The sequence below is a fragment of the Saccoglossus kowalevskii genome, chromosome 7, assembly GCF_978046115.1.
Source record: "Saccoglossus kowalevskii chromosome 7, keSacKowa6.1, whole genome shotgun sequence".
Classification (NCBI taxonomy): domain Eukaryota; kingdom Metazoa; phylum Hemichordata; class Enteropneusta; family Harrimaniidae; genus Saccoglossus; species Saccoglossus kowalevskii.
Window position 1 is genome coordinate 19,728,172 of NC_140647.1, and position 18,811 is coordinate 19,746,982.

Consider the following 18,811-nt stretch of genomic DNA (forward strand, 5'->3'; position numbering starts at 1 on the left):
TTTTTTAACACTGTAAACTGTAAAAACGTCTTTATTTTCTTGTATATTGTAAAAAAACCCTTTTTATTTCCCGTAAAACCGTACCAGCTACCCCACTTGCCTCCCCTCAATAAAATGTACGGTACTAGTAATAGGGGCAAAAATGTAAAGTTGCATTGAAAAGCGACAGTTGGCTTGATCACAAGCGTGCCAACTCATCTGAAGATTTTTAAGAAGTCCCATAAAACCACAAACCCCTTATGATTTACACTACAACAATGATACCTACATTATTAAGAAAAAAAAAATACTAAATTTCTTGAGTGCCATTATTTTTTCCACCAATAATTATAAATATTTTGTTCTAATTTGTTAATTTTAGACAACTAAATATAATTTTATAATGGTCACAGGTCTTAGTCAAAATGTATGAACAAATACTGCGGGTTTATTCGATAAAAGATGACATTGGCACTGAAAGTGTTAATATATACACGCTAAAAAATAAAATGTTCATGCAGTTTTTTAGTAAATTGAACACCTGACACATCAGAATTGTAGAAATTCATATGATCTACTGGTATATATAAAATTAATCTCTATAGAGTGTGCACATCTATAAATAAAATTTGTAGAGATCATGGATATAAAATTAATCTCTCTCGTGAGTGCAGATCATGGATATATTTATATATGTAGGATTTAAATCAACTGGTAGTAACCATCAATCTTGGATGAATGACAAATTAATATCTACAGAAAATTTCAAATGTTTTAATATCTACATTATGCGCAATGCGTCACAAACAGCCAAACATTTTTTTACTGTACGCACTGCCTGTAGTTTGTCCAGAGATTGTGGATTTATATACCGTCTGACATCTACGGATTATGGAAACAATGGTTCATTATTACAAAGCTCATGTGTGTATTTTCAGAAATATTATTGAGCCCCTCCGAAAAATCAGTTGAAACTAAAAAACAAGCAGCCTGTTGGCTGAGATAGCTCCGCTGTTAGCAATGCACATTACAATTAAAGAACTGGAGATATCATTAGAAAATGAACAATATATATATAAAAAGCAACGGGACAAATCTGAAAGAAGTCCACATGTAGTACCTACATATGTAATACAAAAGCAATTGGACTTGCGGTTTTCAACAAGAAGTCGAAAATATCACTTTTCACCAAAAATGACAAAAATAATTATCAAAATTAGATAATTGAAGACATCACAACGAAATTAACAAATCTGAAAGAGGTCCACATGTAGTACCTATATATGTATTATAAAAGCAATTGGACTTGCGGTTTTCAACAAGAAGTCGAAAATATCACTTTTTATCAAAAATTACAAAAATATTCACTAAAATAAGAATTGAAGATATCAACATAAAATGAACAAATCTGAGAGAGGTCCACATGTAGTACCTATATATATGTAATATCAAAGCAATTGGACTTGCGGTTTTCAACAAGAAGTCGAAAATATCACTTTTTACCAAAAATATTCACCAAAATTAGAGAATTGAAGATATCATGAAATGAACAAATCTAAGAGAGGTCTACCCCAGGTACATACACACCAAGTATCAAAGCATTCAGGCTTGTAGTTTTCAAGAAGAAGTCAAAAAAGTAAAACATCGACAAGAACGGCGCCGACGGACAATCACTCATATGATAAGCTTTGCTCGACAAAGTCGACAGCGGAGCTAAAAATCCTAGTAAATTGAAGCAAATATCACCAACGAGCAGAATCACCACACTACATACACAAGGTGTTCACTTGAAATAGAACACTGGCTTCAACAAAATTAACATACAAGGTGCACACAATGATTTTTCAGCAATAGTTCCAATTTCAACATTCCGCCGTATCACCATGTCATACTGTGTAAATATGTACGTGATAAATATATATTACTACAACATTTTCTTTAAGGTTGATGTCAGCATTCACTCGTGATTACTACAGTGCAGCATGTGGCTTGGATTGATACAAAATTTATGTACACTGATGTCAACCTGAAATAACGTTGGATTATACATCCAAATATACATTTGCAGTTTCATGTAAATTGCAGACCAGCAGTTGTAAAAGTCATACAATCAAGCATCAAGCATTACAACATGAAAAATTACTTTTACCGGTAAAAACACCCTGGGCCTATACTTGGGGATGCCCTCAACTTGTTAAATGTCTAAAAACAGAGGGGTAGGCTTATACTCAGGGAGGGGTTTATGCTCGGAGAGGTACGATAACTTCTTTGGTGAACATAACTGATTGATCTAACTTTACATGACAACATGTCACTGATCACTGATCCTTCAATAAATGAAATAATCAATGAAGCATACTCTTTTTTTATTTTGCAACAAATATGTAATTTATGCCTACAATAATAATTATTATATTATTTCTCTGGTTTCCTATTTTCTTGAGATATGAATGACCTCATGACGATAGGGTCACAATTACATATTTTATGCTAGAATATATTCCCAGTTTTTTTGCTTATGTAACTTACATATTTGTTCCTTTAGAAGTACATCTCCAATAGAGGTTCATACGAGACAAAAATATTTGCAATTTAGTGTGATTATAAAAACCTACTGATCCATTTATATTTTTCTTTTTAACAGAACATTTATATATGGTCATGTGCATCTAATAGAGTAAATATGGTAACGTGTTCATTGTACATAGTGTATATTTCATTGAAGATGCACTGAGAAAAATTGTATAGATTTATTGAGATCTACTATTATGTGAAATATTTGGCAGGAATATGTACAAATTTATCGGAATGTTTATTAAATGTTGAAATTGCAGTGATTTCAATGCGTCAGCATATTGGCAATCTTTTTGGCTTGATATCATTCATATTTGCTCCCTTTCACAGTAATTTGAAACAAGGGTGAATGTTAAATATTTTCCATGCCACTAAATAGGTCACATAATATTCCCAAGATGAATGTTCTCAGAGCACGAGCTCAACATGTTCACAATACTGCATTTCATCTTTACGTTCTGTTATCACTAAATGGTGCCCTACATCTAACAGTATACCTTTAATTACACATAATGCATAATTCAAGACATAGATAAATTGTCGCTATGGTGATAGTCTTTCATATACCCATCCATCATCTCCCGTGTGTGTCATCTTTTCATCGACAACTTCTCCATTTTTTGGTCTCCGAAACTGAATTCTGTCATGAGCTCTGGTACTCTGACCTTGCCAGAACTCAACAACTTCTGGCTTCACTAGGAATCCACCCCTGTGGTATAAAAAACGCATTAATTATCAAAGCATTGAAAAACAATTTTACGCTTTGCAAATAGGACACTAAGAAAATGGTCTTATATTGACAAGAATTGGTTCTTTCACAGACTCACTAATTTCCATTAGGACATTCAGATATGAAAGTTTTTCTTGTGATTTTGTGACCATCTCGCAATTCGCACGACTTCTCCAGTTTGAGCGAGGTCTTCATCACATAACACACCATCGCTAACCCTACTCTTATAAATCCTTGGTATGAAACATCATAAAGATTGAGGAATAATGGTTAACCTTTTTACCACCAGTTCCCTCTTTTCATCATATCCCATTTATAGTCTGTACTTCATTCAGAAGATTGGAACAAAATAGCAAAATTTTTTTAAGTAAAAACTGAAAATTTACTCAAATTGTGTCTGTTGGCTACAAAATGTGGGTTCATTTCCAGAAAAATTGCAGAATGTAGGAAAAAAGTGCAGAATGATTTGGGCGAGAAAGTCTGGTGGTGAAAAGGTTAATACAAGTTGTAATATTTACCAGTTTTCAGGTTTCGGTACTTCTTTATCAGCATATAGTTTCCTCAACTCATCAGTTTTTTTAGTCAAAACCTAAATAAAAATATTACAAAGGGCTATTGATATAAATAACACATATTTGGTGATATTCTTAGTACAGTATTACTAAAATGAATGAGTTTAAAGCGAGAGGGTCGTCACCTGTGCACGCGCGGGAATTGAGTCCCAAGCAACGATAACAACACACGCTAAAAATGCAAAGGCTCATGGGTAGACGCTTGTTTGTAAACAATGACACGCTATGGCCATCTGACACATGCGCAGGTGATGACTCCCCGGATTTAAGTCCACCCAACTTGTATTATGATAGTTGAGTCACATAACAAGGTGTTAAGCAATTGATATCTACTTACATCTCTGCTCTCAATGACTGAACTTTGTTTACTAGCACAAGCACTAATCTGACTTTCACGTGGTCTAGAACGGAAATATTCCGTTGATTCTTCTACCGACACTTTCTCAACAGAACCTTGTACTCGAACCTAAGATAATAAAATGCAAATACCCAGTATTATAACACTTTTACCCTAGGTTTCTATAACGGAGATATTATACCATATCTCAAAAAGATATATAGTGAATGATGGGGCAATTTTCGTTGTTCTGAAATATTTCATGGTGTTCTATGAAATTGTTCTTAAAATAGCAATTTTTAAAAAAATTTTTGTTTCTCACAACGTTGTTTCATGAGATTTATGACAAACTTTCTGGGTTATGAATAGGCTTCTACCTTAAGATACAACGCTGAATCTGTCTGAAATAATCAGACGCTACTCTCCCTATTGATAACCAAGCTGATAATCAAGTAGTATGTACAGTATCACATTATAGTACCCGCAAGTAACATTCATCAAACAATCATTCATTTAGGTGAAGCCAACCCCATTTTTTAAAAATACATGTAACACCTGAACAGAATAAAGGTAGGTGGTAGTTGTGTCGTGTCCTGTTTGATAAGGAGCTTATAGCGATGTACACAATGCTTGTAGAATACATTGTTTGTTCACATAAAATTTGAACAAGCACTTCACAATGGTTATCGCCCTATAAACTATTATTCAGCACCACTGAGTGATAAATCAGCATTTTTAATGTACATGTACAATTAAGTTTGTTACAGAGAAACAGCTACAAGATACTCACAGATCGATGCAAAGGTTCCCAGAAGAAAACCAACGCTGCATAAGGATTACTGGCCTGCCAAATAAAACGAGTGTTAAATAATAATATGTTACGAGTTAGATGGACTACCTGATTTAACTCCTTTCCCTCCCACAGTTGAACAACCAGGCAGGAAACGACCACATTCAAATGCTAGATCCATATTGTTGCATTACTTCTTAGTGAGAAAGAAATAAAACAAGTTCCACTACCGGTAGTTTTACACTTTTTTCAGTTTTTAAATTGGCCCATTCACATATCAGAATTTAAGTGTATTTTTCTCTATTAGAAGTGCATATTCAACAGAAGCTGCATGCCTTGAATACTAAATCCTTAAAATAGGACCTTTAAAAATACAAAGCAAATATGTTAAATGAATGTAAACAGGACAGAGCATACAGCTGGATTTCATACACATGTATGGAATGAATCAATGTTCTCCCTAGGGTATTATAAAGTAGCATGATAATTTAGCATAACAATATATACAATCAGAGGTACATTACTTGGGGTTTGCAACTCGCAATAGTACTGTATGGTGACATCATGTCAAGATCCCATTCAAGTTTCTTCTCGTAGATAGCGAGACTGAGGCTACGACCTTCTGACATGACGCATATCAATGTTCAAGGTTTGTAATGAAAAAATAAAACTTTTCTTGTCACTATCTTAGTGAAAAATGTAATACATCGAAAATGTACAGAAAATATAGTTCTCGTAATCCGTCATATCGTGGGCAGCTATTTTGATCCACCTGGACATCCCAGTATCCTAGTTGCCTCGGGCATGCGCATTCGCATTTTTTCTGAGTTGGAACGCTTGTGTGAGAGCGAGATTGTGACGGGATCTTGATATCATGTCACCGTAGTTACAAACCCCAAGTAATGTACCTCTGATACAATAGAGGAAATTAAAATATATTATGTTATGCAAATTAGCTGGTACTCTATGCTATTTCCTTGGGAGAACATTCATGAAATACCGTGTACATAAAGCATGCACCATGTAAGCCATATATGCATACAGACACCTGATTTGAATTGTACTGCATAATTGTTTCTTGGGGGCTGTGAGTGTTAAATTGTCTGGCGAGTGGTAATTTACTCTTATCTTATATTGGTCCATGTCCACAAAACAGTAATGTGTATAAAAGTACTGTAGAATAATTTATTTTCGCTTGGAATTTATTTTCGCTATTTTCACTGAAGGGATGTTTCCGTGAAAATAAAATCCAGCGAATATACTTTTTTTCCTATATTTTACATCAAAAATCAGTGAAAATAAATTCCACACAAAACGCCCAAAAAGCCTTTTCAGCGAAAATTAATTCCAGCGAAAATAAAGTATTCCACAGTATTTCTTAATATATTTGGTAAACTTCATTTGAAGCCAAAATTTCAATGGGAGCTTCATTATGTGTTACACCAGCTGTACACTGAAAATGTAAAAGTATCTTTGATGATGCAACTTACTACATGAAATGCAGCAATAGTAGGGTAAGAATATAGAAAGTACAATCAGGTAGAGTATAGTGTGTTTGTCTCTTGCATGCGCCACCTGAAGAGCACTGTAGACTGTCGACAGTCGGTCGTACCTAATATTAATCTGTTATTATACGTCTGTCACCATAACGCCATAAGTTACAGTGTGCGGTAATTTTGCGGTATTTTACGGGGCATTTTTATCCTACCATATTAGGAAATGCAAATTCCAAATATGGAATGATTACGTGCAAGTGTCCTCTAATAATAAAAGCAAACATGGCTGCCACCAGAGTTTGACCGAACTCCACACAAAGAAGTTAAATGATTTTGGATTTCGGCATTCCCATGGTGTATCCTTTGAAGGAAAAGATGTATAATAATAAGGTTATTACGAGGATACCTCAAATTATGCACTCAGACAGTACGCTGCCCAGCGGAGGTCAATACCCCAGCTGTAATGTCTCCGTGCATGTTTTGAGGTATCCTCGTAATAACCTTGTATTACTAATAAATATTGTGTACATGTATAAACATAATAGGCGTGAATAAATTTTGAATGCCAGGACAGGAAGTATGGAGTGCTCCGCATTTCCCATCCCTTAGGCATTTGAATGTCTAGGATACACAATTACATTAGGCCCGAGGACTGTCGACAGTCTATGCAACTTGTAGTAAGTAACAAAACACAAAAGCAGTATTGATAACTTGTTTATATGTAAAGTCCAGATACCATGCGAGGAACACACTATTCTGTCTCTGATTGTACTTGAATTACACACATATAATGGAGCAGCGATGGTAGGGTCAATTATCAAAGTGTTTACAGCAAGCAATACAGAGATACGTGTACAAGCTAGAATAACACCACTAGCCCTCTAAGGTGAATACAGGATAACTGCAGCAGCATGCATTAGTAGCTACTGATAAGAAATTACAACTAGACGAGTAAATTTGGATGATTTGATTTTGTGATCATCACATACCAACTCTTGACCTTTTCTACTCCCATAATTGGTATAAAATTGGAAACCTTTTTTAGAGAAACCTTTTAAAAGCAATATTCTTGCACTGGGACGACCATCTCTGACAGATAAAGAAAATGTATAAATTAATAGATAAAAACTAAAACTAAATTAGATTGATACAGTACAATTCAAGTTCACATAATGGCACCTTCAATCAACAACAATAAGGTTGGCATTGCCCAAGGTATCAACAATTTTAGTGACTGACATTGATAGCAAAGTTTTCCAAACACAATTGTCAAATCTTAATTTGAGCTATATTATTTTTTTTTAATTTTAGGAACAATTAAAAAATTGCCTTTTTGTCACTTTTTAAATACCCAGATTTTTTAAATAATTCAGAATAACAAAACTTTATAATGATCACGAGTACAATTTATTTGCAAAATTAATAATTCTAGATATTTTCATTTATGAGAAAGTTCTACTTTTAATATGATACTGTGATTGAGTTGTACTGTATATTTATTGAAAAAACACTCATTTTTGATTTAAAAAAAAATCTTGAGAATCCCTGTGCCTAACTAAAATTAAATCCTGCTGAAGAGAACACGAACTAATTAGACTTAGAATTATAATCTAGCACCTGACCTACCAAATCTCTTGCCTTCCTGCTCTCATAATCTGTGAAGAACTGGAAACCTGCTCTTGTGAAACCTTTAAGTAACAAGCAACGAGCTGACGGTCTTCCTTCTCTAAAATGATCAAATATTGTTACTTTCATAAAACATGTAAAGCTAAAATAATTACTCTTACGGTGAGTCTGACATATTTCTACTCGTCTCTTAGCTGCATTTTTGTTATTATTTCACCTCTAATCAGCCATTTTAACCTGAAATATTATATCTACCGGTATCATATTTGCTCAATTAAAAATGCATTTTTGAAAGTAGTGCAAATAAAAAAAAAAATGCATGTAAGATACTTATTAAATTCACACTTACGCAAAGATGATTGCTCACAATATAGAGAAAATACTGTATTCTCAAAGAACAGTGAAATATTACTGAATCTATATTCGGCGAATACTGTATTTACTCTATTAGAAGTGCATGACTAATAGAAATGCATATAGCATTTGCCCTACCAAATTTACCTATATTCATAAGCTTTCAAAAGATGTATAGGTTTTATAGTATCATGTATAGTAAATTATAGATTATCACAGATAATTTTATAATTTTTTTATCCCCTGTTTGTTGTTTTTGTATACATGTTTTCTACTTTATGTAACTACTGAGGAGGGAGTGTTCTTTCATTAGAGAACTGAGCTATGTACAGCTAGCAATGACACCAAAGTAACTTGGTGTTGTACTTTTGGGGAAAGTATCTGGGAAAGGTAAAATCACTCAGAAAAATTGTCCAAACAAGCCATAATCCAGGGAACAAACAACGGAAAGAAGGGGTATGGGGTGGTGGTGCAAGCCACACATATATAATTAAATATATCGAAAGAGCATATACAATAAGAGAGCAAATAATATTAACACAGTAGTTTACTTTTTCTTGTTTGTTTGTCACACTTTTTGTTTACTTTTTAGCTTTATTACGGTACCTTCTACATGTGTAGAAACCAAAAAAAAAATTGTTAAATTTTCTTTAACGTTGTAATAAAGCAATATTCTATTCTACTCTATTCTATTCTATTCATATATAATTGTTTCCCAGATTTTGAATAATCGAATAATAACTGTAAGATTATTTATTTGATTTATATTTCAGATAAATTCTAACTGTTAGTTTTTCAAAATTTATCAGCCTTCTTATGAAACAAGTAGATCATTTCTAAGTGTTATTCCTCCCTCGGGAATTTACCAATATATATATAATTTTAACAAAATAACGACAGACGAAATCCGGGTAGGTAACTTACTTGTCTGCTGTAGCTATCGTCATTGCATTTCCCTCGCCTATATCAGAGTGTTCACACGCATCTTTCAGCCATGCAGCAAACTGTCCTATGGGCTCTTTACAGACCAGGTGTGCTTCGGAGAATGTTTCGTGTCCTTGTTTGTAAGGCATTCTCATGCGTGCTAAATCCGGAACATCGTCTCCAACTTTCTTATCGGTCATGTTTTCGCCTCTGCCGCCACTGCTAGTGAATCGAACAATTCTAGTATGAGTTATTATGCGATATCGGAAAGTTTTGATAAGGAACATTGACTGCTAACTTGAAAAAGGCTTGTTTGATTTGACGCCGATGCTTGATGCGATGTCAAGATTCCGACTATTAAATCACGGAGCTAATCTATGACTAATCTGAGGTCAAATGCATATTTCGTCGCAATGTAACGTCATTTGTACGGCATGTGACTTTACACCAATTGGACCATCGTTAGCCAGTGTCACAACTGGCCACAATCATCTGTAAATACAAAAACGTTTACTTCTGAACATGAAACATGACAAACGTCACGTCATTTCTACATTTGAGGGCAAAGGTTAAAGTTGACACGTGGTGCGCTGGCGAAAACAGTCAGGGTTTTAACATATGAATTTGGAAAGGAATTATATAAGATGAAACATTGTTTGTTTTTTCATTTTACGGTGTTGCAGACTATGAAAGTATCTGATTTCAAAGTAATATATTGTTGTTTTTTTCGATTAAATAGGACATATTAGCACACACCCTGTGAAAATGAACTCGTCCAGTGACTGATCCATTTTCCTTAACGCCCTCACAGTCTCAAACGCTCGTTATACGGACGCTGTGCAATTGGCAACTTTACAATCAGAAGTTTGCGAATACTTGTCTTTGCTGTTTCACCTAGAAGTCGAAATGGAAGTCGCTGACGCACCCTCAGTTACAAAGGTAATGCATAATTAGTTGCCGATTCAATATCCATTCAGTAAATCTCTTTTGTTTAGTACCAAACTGCCAAGTCAAGCTGCACATGGCGTCACTAATTGAAGTCTAAGAGCCGGACTCGCAGGAGCTAACTCCCCTCACCGCCTTACATTCACCAGCAACTGGATTTTTTCTTTTTTTCCTGAATGAAACTTTTGGGCAACGAACAAGAACTCCTAAAATTTTGAATAAAAATCCATATAAAGCATGTTCCGTGACATCCTTCTGTCATTCTATGTTTATTTTGTTAAGTGACGCGGAGACCTTTAAACGCATTTTCCCGGTTTCACCTTTTATGGCAGATTCGATTCCATATATGGATATTCGGCCAGCAAAGGTCAGACTCGTCCACCATTCACGAGTTGTCATTGACTGACAATGATAAGGTATATCAGTGTGACGCAAGTTTTGTATTCTGGGAGTTTTGCAATTTTTTCTATTATAAATTTATAGATAGAATAATGTGTGTGAGATTTGTAACTAATAAAATAAGGCTTGGAAAAAACAATGATGTATAAGTTTTAGCATATTAAAACATTTAATTTTTTTGGCAAATTAGCTTGTGTTTTTATGTAAATTACCTAATGTTTTTGTAAATTAACTTTTTAGCAATAGCCCGTTAGACTCTTGGACAATACAAATAAAATAAAATAAAAACGGTCCATATAATAATAAATTATTTGAGTGTGTCTTCGAAAATACAGACATTTCTTTTTAGTCCCCGTTCGGACGCAGTCCGAAAACGGGGACTTATGTTTTGCCCTGTGTGCGTCCGTGCGTCCGTGCGTCCGTGATCACCTGTATCTCGAACATGCATGGACCGATTGAGTTCAAACTTCACTCATACATCACACATTATATGGGACATATGCACATGCATTTTTTTCATGATCCGATTAACGATAGCCGAATAGCGGCCATTTTAAGGCCGAAAATGCATCAAAATCGCACATTTTCACCATTCCGGACCCGGATCTCAGTTATGCATGGACGGATATTGTTCAAATTTGGTACATACATTAAACATAATAGGACCTTGATGCACGTCATTTTTTTTTTCGGATCAAGTTCGAAATAGCCGACTGGCGGCCATTTTGTTTTAAAGAATTCAGTTCTGGATCCGTATCCGAGACATGTCTGGATTGATCGAGTTCAAACTTCACACACACAAGGTACATTATGTCACAAATATGTATGTGTATTTGTTTCATGATCTCATGAACGATAGCCAAATGGTGGCTGCTTTAAGGCCGAAAATGCATTGAAATTGCACATTTTCACCATTCCGGACCCGGATCTCAGTTATGCATGGACGGATTTCATTCAAATTTGGTACATACATTAAACATAATAGGACCTTGATGCACGTCATTTTTTTTTTCGGATCAAGTTCGAAATGGCCGACTGGCGGCCATTTTGTTTTAAAGAATTCAGTTCTGGATTCGTATCCGAGACATGCTTGGATTGATCGAGTTCAAACTTCACACACACAAGGTACACCATGTCACAAATATGTATGTGCATTTGTTTCATGATCTCATTAACGATAGCCAAATGGCGGCCGCTTTAAGGCCGAAAATGCATTGAAATCGCACATTTTCACCATTCCGGACCCGTATCTCAGTTATGCATGGATGGATTTTGTTCAAATTTTGTACATACATTAAACATAATAGGACCTTGATGCACGTCTTTTTTTTTTTTCGGATCAAGTTCGAAATGGCCGACTGGCGGCCTTTTTGTTTTAAAGAATTCACTTCTGGATCCGTATCCAAGACATGTCTGGATTGATCAAGTTCAAACTTCACACACACATGGTACATCATGTCACAAATAGATATGTGCCTTTGTTTCATGATCTGCTTAACAATAGCGAAATGATGGCCATTTTAAGGCCGAAAATGCATCAAAATCACGTATTTTCACAATTCCAGAACCGGATCTCAGTCATGCATGGATGGATTTTGTTCAGATTTAGCACAATGTGTTGTACATATGCAGGTGCATTTCAGTCATGATCTGCTTTGAATGTATATGTCACTCAAATATGAACGGAACGGGGACGTGTCATTGACAATGACTTGTTGTTTCATTACCTTATGGAAACATTGAATGTGTAATTAAATTTGATATCGACTACTTGCCTGTGATGCGATTGGCTACAGACACAATATATTCATCATGTCACTTGCTGAGATTCACATGAATACAGCCAGAATTTTGGTCATGCAAAATATTTTTTTTTTTTAACTATGAGACATTATCTACTGTCCATACAGTGTTCTCCCCAGGCTCAGAGGCAAGCATGGCGGTCTAATTTGCATGCTAATTTGCATACTAATTTGCATATTTTTCAGGATTCACTCTCACAAAAACAAACATACAAGACAGTATTAAAATGTATGAGAGACTTTATTTAAATTACATAATACTTTACATAATATACCATAATTTGACAAGATCGTCATTTAATGTGAACTGTTCCATAAAACTTGGTCTAAACTAATCCTTCTGACTTTGTTGTACTCCAAACATTGGCTGCCTTACTGTAGTTAAACTCGTCATAGACGTGCTTTGAGCATTAACTGCACAACATTCCTAGTGGGAAAAAATGAAAAATAATAAAAAAAAACAACAATGAGGATTGAGGTTCAAATAAATGTAAACATAACGATTGAATTGTGCCACGATCGGGAACCCAGTGCCGTATGGATAGCATTTCGTCTGCAAAACATGTTGTTTACATGTTGGTTTTGTCAGGTCAACGACAAGGAGACTCGGGAATTTCGAAGAAAAAAAACATGAGGTCACTATTCAATTAAAATTAAAACGTAACGATAGAATTATGTATACAAATCGGGATTCCATCGATCATAGCGCGTGATGATAGCAGCTGTCGTTCGCAAGACGTTGACAGGCCGCCATCTTGGAAATACCTACACAGGTCAACATGTGACCGGAAGATTACAAAATTCGATGATTTTTTTTTGCTTGGACAAATTATAACATACGCGTACCCATTAATCTATGAAGATATCCATAAATAATCTAAAAAAAGTTGACAGTAACGAGTGATGTTTTTTTTTTCATGTCGTGTCTATACCAGCCTCGTGTCTAAGATGTTGATTGAAATCGGTGTAGGCCTACCATGTTCGGTGTTCTTACGATCGGCAAAACATGCACACACTGGCATTTTATTTCAAAAATTACGAAATCTTACCTGAACAATTGACCTTAACCAGGGAAATGTCTTTTTCCACGATTCATCAAAACCAGCCTCGCGCCGTTTCCGTGTTTCTACACGCTTCCGTTTCTGTGCTGTGCTAGCGGTGATTGTACGTTTTAGCCGGGCGGCATCACCTATTTTTCCTTTACATGTTTAGTCGTATAGATCTCGGTGTTTGCAACTTGAGTGACAATTTGTTCCCCATTGACAGCGTCTGTACTTCACACGTGTTTAACAATGGGACTGTTTAATTTGTCCCGGCAAGTTCAAACCGCCGTGGCGTAGACGGTGATAATTTATGCAGTGCTACGTGTGAGCGGGTCAAAAGGATGTAAACAATGCATCCTATTAGCATGGCGATGAAGTTGTAAGCATGGCGGTCCGAGCCCAAGCGTGGCGGCCGGGTCGCCAAGCATGGCGGTACCGCCATGCTTTGTTCTATGTGGGGAGAACACTGCCATAAAGAGACTAGAAAAAAAAATATTTTGGCAAACATTCAACTTGATTTCAATAAAAACGAAATGTTGTGAAACTTTGCTCTCTATCTGTAATTTGATTTTTTTTATTAAAAATTACCATATACTGTACTAGTATCTCAAGAAGAATTTGTAAACATTACACAAATATGATGTTTATCCAAGATGCAATTTATTGTCTTTTGTTTCTAATTATCACATTTAGCAATACTTGAAAAATTATGAGAGCAGTGTACATTAAATTGGAAAGTTAAAAGTACTTTGGAAGTAAGATTTAACTGATAACAGTCAAAAAGATCTTGTGATCAAACCTTCCCTAAATCTGGAGTTTTTAAATATTTTTCAATTATTTTCTCATTTACTTAATTAAACCAGCTTGTGTACTATAAAAGCGTAATCAGTACTGTAAAATGACTAATTTTCACTGGGTTTAAATTTCGCCGATTTACCATTTCAGGCATATTCAGTGGATTTTAAAGTGCCTGTGAAATGGCTGCTATTTTCACACCTAAAATTATCCATTGATACATAAATATTATTTTTTATGTTTCTAAGCATGAATTATTTTTTTAAGTGAAAAAATGTGTTTTAAACTCAATCTACGACAACTTTATTTTTGTGTATTTTAAAACGAGGCTCCTCATTAGCTTCTTATTTGCATACAGAAATTCCCCTTGTGACGTCAGAAGGGGAAGTCGCATGGCAGCTTGCATTGTCGATACGTGTAAATAAGGCAAATTTCTTCTGCAGTTTTCTCGTCTTTGACTAAATTTTCACTTATGTACTTGTTCGTTGAGGAGGAATGGACCATAATGAACACATGCTATCAATTTTTGTTGCATGGGCTTGAGTTAGATGCGAAATATGTTCGTTCTGGTGTAGCTGGTCACCGTGATCGTCAGCGGCGCACGTTTGTACACTGTCGCTGGACAAAATAGAATTTGACGTCGGAATTATCTCGTTATTTAGCAGGTTACTAGGCACGTCACTACACTGTTTTATTTCATCGATTGTCTGAGTAAAACTTTCAAAATTAAAATAAAAGAGAACATATTTTGACATTCTAAACATTAGACCATAGTGATCACTATAAAATAATTTAAAAAACGACAAATCACAGTTACTAAATAAATGACAGCCGCGTGGAAATAAATTGAAATTTTGTTGAAATAGGTGAACGCGTCGGGTTACGACGAGGGCAAGTGCGTTAAAAGCGGCGTTTAATTGGATAACAAAAATAATCGAGATCGACACACATACAGATAAATTCAGAGTGGATTCGAGTTAGCGTGATCCATGGCGTGATTGTCATACTTATAACATCATATTAAAACTTTATTTGGTGGAAACACATTGACCAAGCCCGGATTCTTATTTCAGAAATTATTACGCAGATCAAGCTGCAATCATGGAGGTAAAAAAAGAACAGAGGTGTGAATTCGACATTCAACACAAACCACCAAACAATTCAGAAACTTTTAGCCTTCGAAAATGAAAAAAACAATTAGCAGTCTGTAAGGGCTGTGTAATTTCCTGTTTGTCCGACGCTTTGTTTTTGTGTCACTGTCAAAATTATTGCTACCTTTTACCATGGAACTATAAACCCCAGGAAGAACAACGAAACTAAGAGGATTAAAAAAACCTTTGTCTTAGTTTATCTTACAGTGCTTTCGCTTTTGTTTCCACGACATTAGTCATACTCCATGTTAGTTGCCGCCGATACGCCCGTTTCAACCGCTTTGCTGGAAACGGAAAACTTGAAAAAAAAATTTCATATTTGCGCAGTAAAATATTTCGTTCACTATGCATGCGCAAACAAGTCGGTCTGCAGGATGACCTTCAGTGTACCGGAAATCATGCAACGGGTCGGAGTTTTAGCGAGTTTTCATAATTTTTAATGTCGTTTTTAGATTACTTCTTGTTTTTTTCAACCCTCGAAAAAATAAGGTTGCGAAAGTTTGCGAAACATGGGGTTTGGTGAGCTGTTTGTTGTTGAGATATCCCGACTAATTCCGTTTTTCCCTTCGATCGCCAGAAGTGGCAATGTGTTTTTTTTTCCCGTTGAATGTCGATCATTTATCAGTGTTTTTGTCTTGGCGCCATTGTTTTTTTATGCTATAACCGAAACAACTCGGTCACGTGATCTCCCAGAGTCGTCCGATTGACTCCGAAAATGACCGATAGTCGGAGATAAACGTTCATTTGCGTAAATCGGCTTATTTTTTAATGCGACAAAATAAACAGTCAAAATAAACATTTGACATCGCGGCAACTATCATAGTTCAAAGGAAACGAAGTGGTTGTTCTTCCTGGGGTTTATAGTTCCATGCTTTTACTTAACAGGGACTGAATGGTCTCTATAAAACGATAATCAGGATTGCAAAAAAGTCAACTCATTTGAAACACTTGCCAGACGTCTCTTTCTCTTCTGAAATCCGCCTCGGTGATCATGGTCCGGAATCTATTTCTTTCAAAAGTGTTGCGCCAGGTTTATGTTGTCGGCGTTTCTCTTTACACCTAGTTGTTTTTGTCATGGACGAGGACAGTTTTTGCAAAAAATGAATCTGAGGTTAATTGGCTTTCGTCCACTGATGTCGCACCTTCGGATCGATTAGAAACGTGTGAATACTTACACTATGACTTTACGTTTCACTGCAACTGCCCACAACACAACTTCTAAAAACTCTCTCAAAAAAAATACTTGGATACGAGTAATCATTTTCAGCCAAAAAATCAATAACTGCCCATTTCAGTGGGATACAGATCAAAAATGGGAAACGTGAGGGTGGGCAGGCATTGCACAGGCACTTTAAATTCACGGTTTTATCATTTAGATAATGTATTCTATGCTAAATTTTACATATTCACTGGGTTTTAAATAAGCGCATTTTCCATTCAGCGAAATTAAAACCCAGTGAATAATTAACCTTTTTACAGTATATGAACACATTTGCTTACAGGCGACTGATTTATCAGACTGTGAGAGCGATGGTGAAGAAACTAGCTATGAAAGAAAACGACAGTTAAATATCAAAGAGAACCAGGCAATGGTAAATCTTATCATTCAGTTACTGTAGTAGAATACTGTATTTTCGCTTAGATTTAATTTTCGCTGAAAGAATGATTCAGTGAAAATAAAATCCAGCTAGTATACCTTTTTTCCTATATTTTACATTCAACTCAGTGGAAATTAATTCCATACAAAGCACCAAAAATGTCGTTTCAGCGAAAATAAATTGCAGCTAAAATAAAGTATTTTACAGTATTCTGTGAATACCTGTAGTCGATAAAATGCAACTTGATATCATCTTTTGAATACCAACTTTTTGTCACCTTTCACAAAATGATCATAAATCATTTTTTTCCCAAAAATTATTCCCAAATTTTTATCAAAAAGTGCAGCCAGTTGCGAGATGTCAATTTGTTCCAAAATTAACAACTAAAATGATAGAAAAATACTGGTATAAAAATGTGACGAAATTGTGGCAAGTAAAATGCTGGTACATGTATTTAAAGTATACCTTAAGCGACTCTCGTGAATACTGTCATAGAGAACAGTCCAGTGTTACACCCTGCCATGTTAATATTATAAAACAATTTTTTTTTTCTAGTTGAACCAATTACTTGCTGAACTTAAAAAGATTCCTGGGATAATGCCAGTGAAGAAGGCAACTCCTAAGGTAAGTATGGGTCGGAGCAAGATTGAATGTTTGAATCAAAGACAAGGGGTGTGGGAGGTTGCTGTAATTCAATGTGCCAGCCTCTAACAGGAATGATTTTGTAGGAATCCAGAGTCCAAATCAAGTTGAATCGGCCTGTAGACTGCTGGGGAGGTCAGTCCTCAAAATAAACACTTTATGCGACTGTATAGATAACATGAGCCATGAATAAAAATGTTATGGCCTGTCATTTCCTTTGTATTTACACTTACTTTGTTTACAAATTGTGAATTTCATTTTATCAAATTAGAAATTCCAGGAATTACTAAGATGTTTTTTCAGAACACTATATAAATGTACGATTTTCTGATGCGTCCATGACGTGCTAATGAATTAGCACTAATTATTGAATCACAAAATTATTTTCCTTACTCTTAGATGAGAAGTCATTAAAAAAATATATAATTATTAGAAAATATTTGGAAAGTTATTTCGAGAATGGCATTCGATACAATTTGTTAATGCATTTTTTTTTTCATTGTTCATCTTCTGTTTTTATACACCAGCACAATTTACTGCAAATAAAATACTCCAAATATGAAAGAGTACCACCTAATCTTTCTCCTTGAAACGATCTGCTTGCCACTAATCACAATCTGATTCCTAACAGTGTCTTCTTACATGTCTAGATTACAAAATGTCTTTTAAATTGATGAGTATGCTAATTTTTCAGACGTCTCGAAGATCTTTCCCATCTGAAATGGTTGAAAAAAGACGCAATCCTCCTCGCAGTGCAAGAGCTAGTCCACCAAAGACCCGATCCAGAACTAAGAGAGTGCGGGAAGATGTAGATGAAAATGGAGATGATGATCAGATCTCATCTAAGAAAGTAAAGGTAATGTGTAGTGAAGATCAACATTGGTTAACTATTAGTATATTATGGCTAGCTGTTTAAATTTAAATGCATAACAATAAAAATATATTTTTGCAGAAATTATTTATTCGGTTTGGACCATCTAAAACAAAACTGAAGAAAGAGGGTGAGGAGGAGGATGCGGATGAAGATGGAGATTGGGAATTTGATGAGGTTAGT

The 18,811-nt window shown here is 35.2% G+C and overlaps 2 protein-coding genes and 1 long non-coding RNA gene across 7 annotated transcripts in view; 1 reads left to right on the top strand and 2 right to left on the bottom strand.

The window, feature by feature from the left end:
* Nucleotides 1-18,811, bottom strand: part of LOC100374410 (pyridoxine/pyridoxamine 5'-phosphate oxidase-like) — a 27,932-nt gene continuing 9,121 nt past the window's right edge. The window contains exons 2-7 of one of the 4 annotated variants that reach the window (XM_085501270.1): nucleotides 9,383-9,604; nucleotides 7,468-7,567; nucleotides 4,983-5,036; nucleotides 4,193-4,321; nucleotides 3,802-3,872; nucleotides 1-3,262 (exon numbers count right to left, since the gene is read on the bottom strand). In XM_085501270.1, coding sequence (XP_085357396.1) covers nucleotides 3,097-3,262; nucleotides 3,802-3,872; nucleotides 4,193-4,321; nucleotides 4,983-5,036; nucleotides 7,468-7,567; nucleotides 9,383-9,604 — 742 coding nt within the window. In that variant the 3' untranslated portion in view covers nucleotides 1-3,096. Of the gene's footprint in view, nucleotides 3,263-3,801; nucleotides 3,873-4,192; nucleotides 4,322-4,982; nucleotides 5,037-7,467; nucleotides 7,568-8,104; nucleotides 8,205-9,382; nucleotides 9,944-18,811 lie in introns of those variants that run through there. The other 3 variants (XM_085501271.1, XM_085501269.1, XM_085501268.1) reach the window with 3 other exon arrangements.
* Nucleotides 10,141-18,811, top strand: part of LOC102801661 (cell division cycle-associated 7-like protein) — a 21,908-nt gene continuing 13,237 nt past the window's right edge. For both annotated transcript variants that reach the window (XM_085501266.1, XM_085501267.1), the window contains exons 1-5: nucleotides 10,141-10,321; nucleotides 17,020-17,109; nucleotides 17,671-17,739; nucleotides 18,452-18,613; nucleotides 18,710-18,805. In XM_085501266.1, the coding sequence (XP_085357392.1) occupies nucleotides 10,289-10,321; nucleotides 17,020-17,109; nucleotides 17,671-17,739; nucleotides 18,452-18,613; nucleotides 18,710-18,805 (450 nt within the window). In that variant the 5' untranslated portion in view covers nucleotides 10,141-10,288. The remainder of the gene's footprint in view (nucleotides 10,322-17,019; nucleotides 17,110-17,670; nucleotides 17,740-18,451; nucleotides 18,614-18,709; nucleotides 18,806-18,811) is intronic.
* On the bottom strand, nucleotides 12,751-13,936 carry LOC146740571 (uncharacterized). The gene is made up of 2 exons (XR_014929988.1): nucleotides 13,578-13,936; nucleotides 12,751-12,955 (listed from the first exon to the last, which is right to left on the bottom strand). It is a non-coding gene; the product is annotated as an uncharacterized LOC146740571 (long non-coding RNA).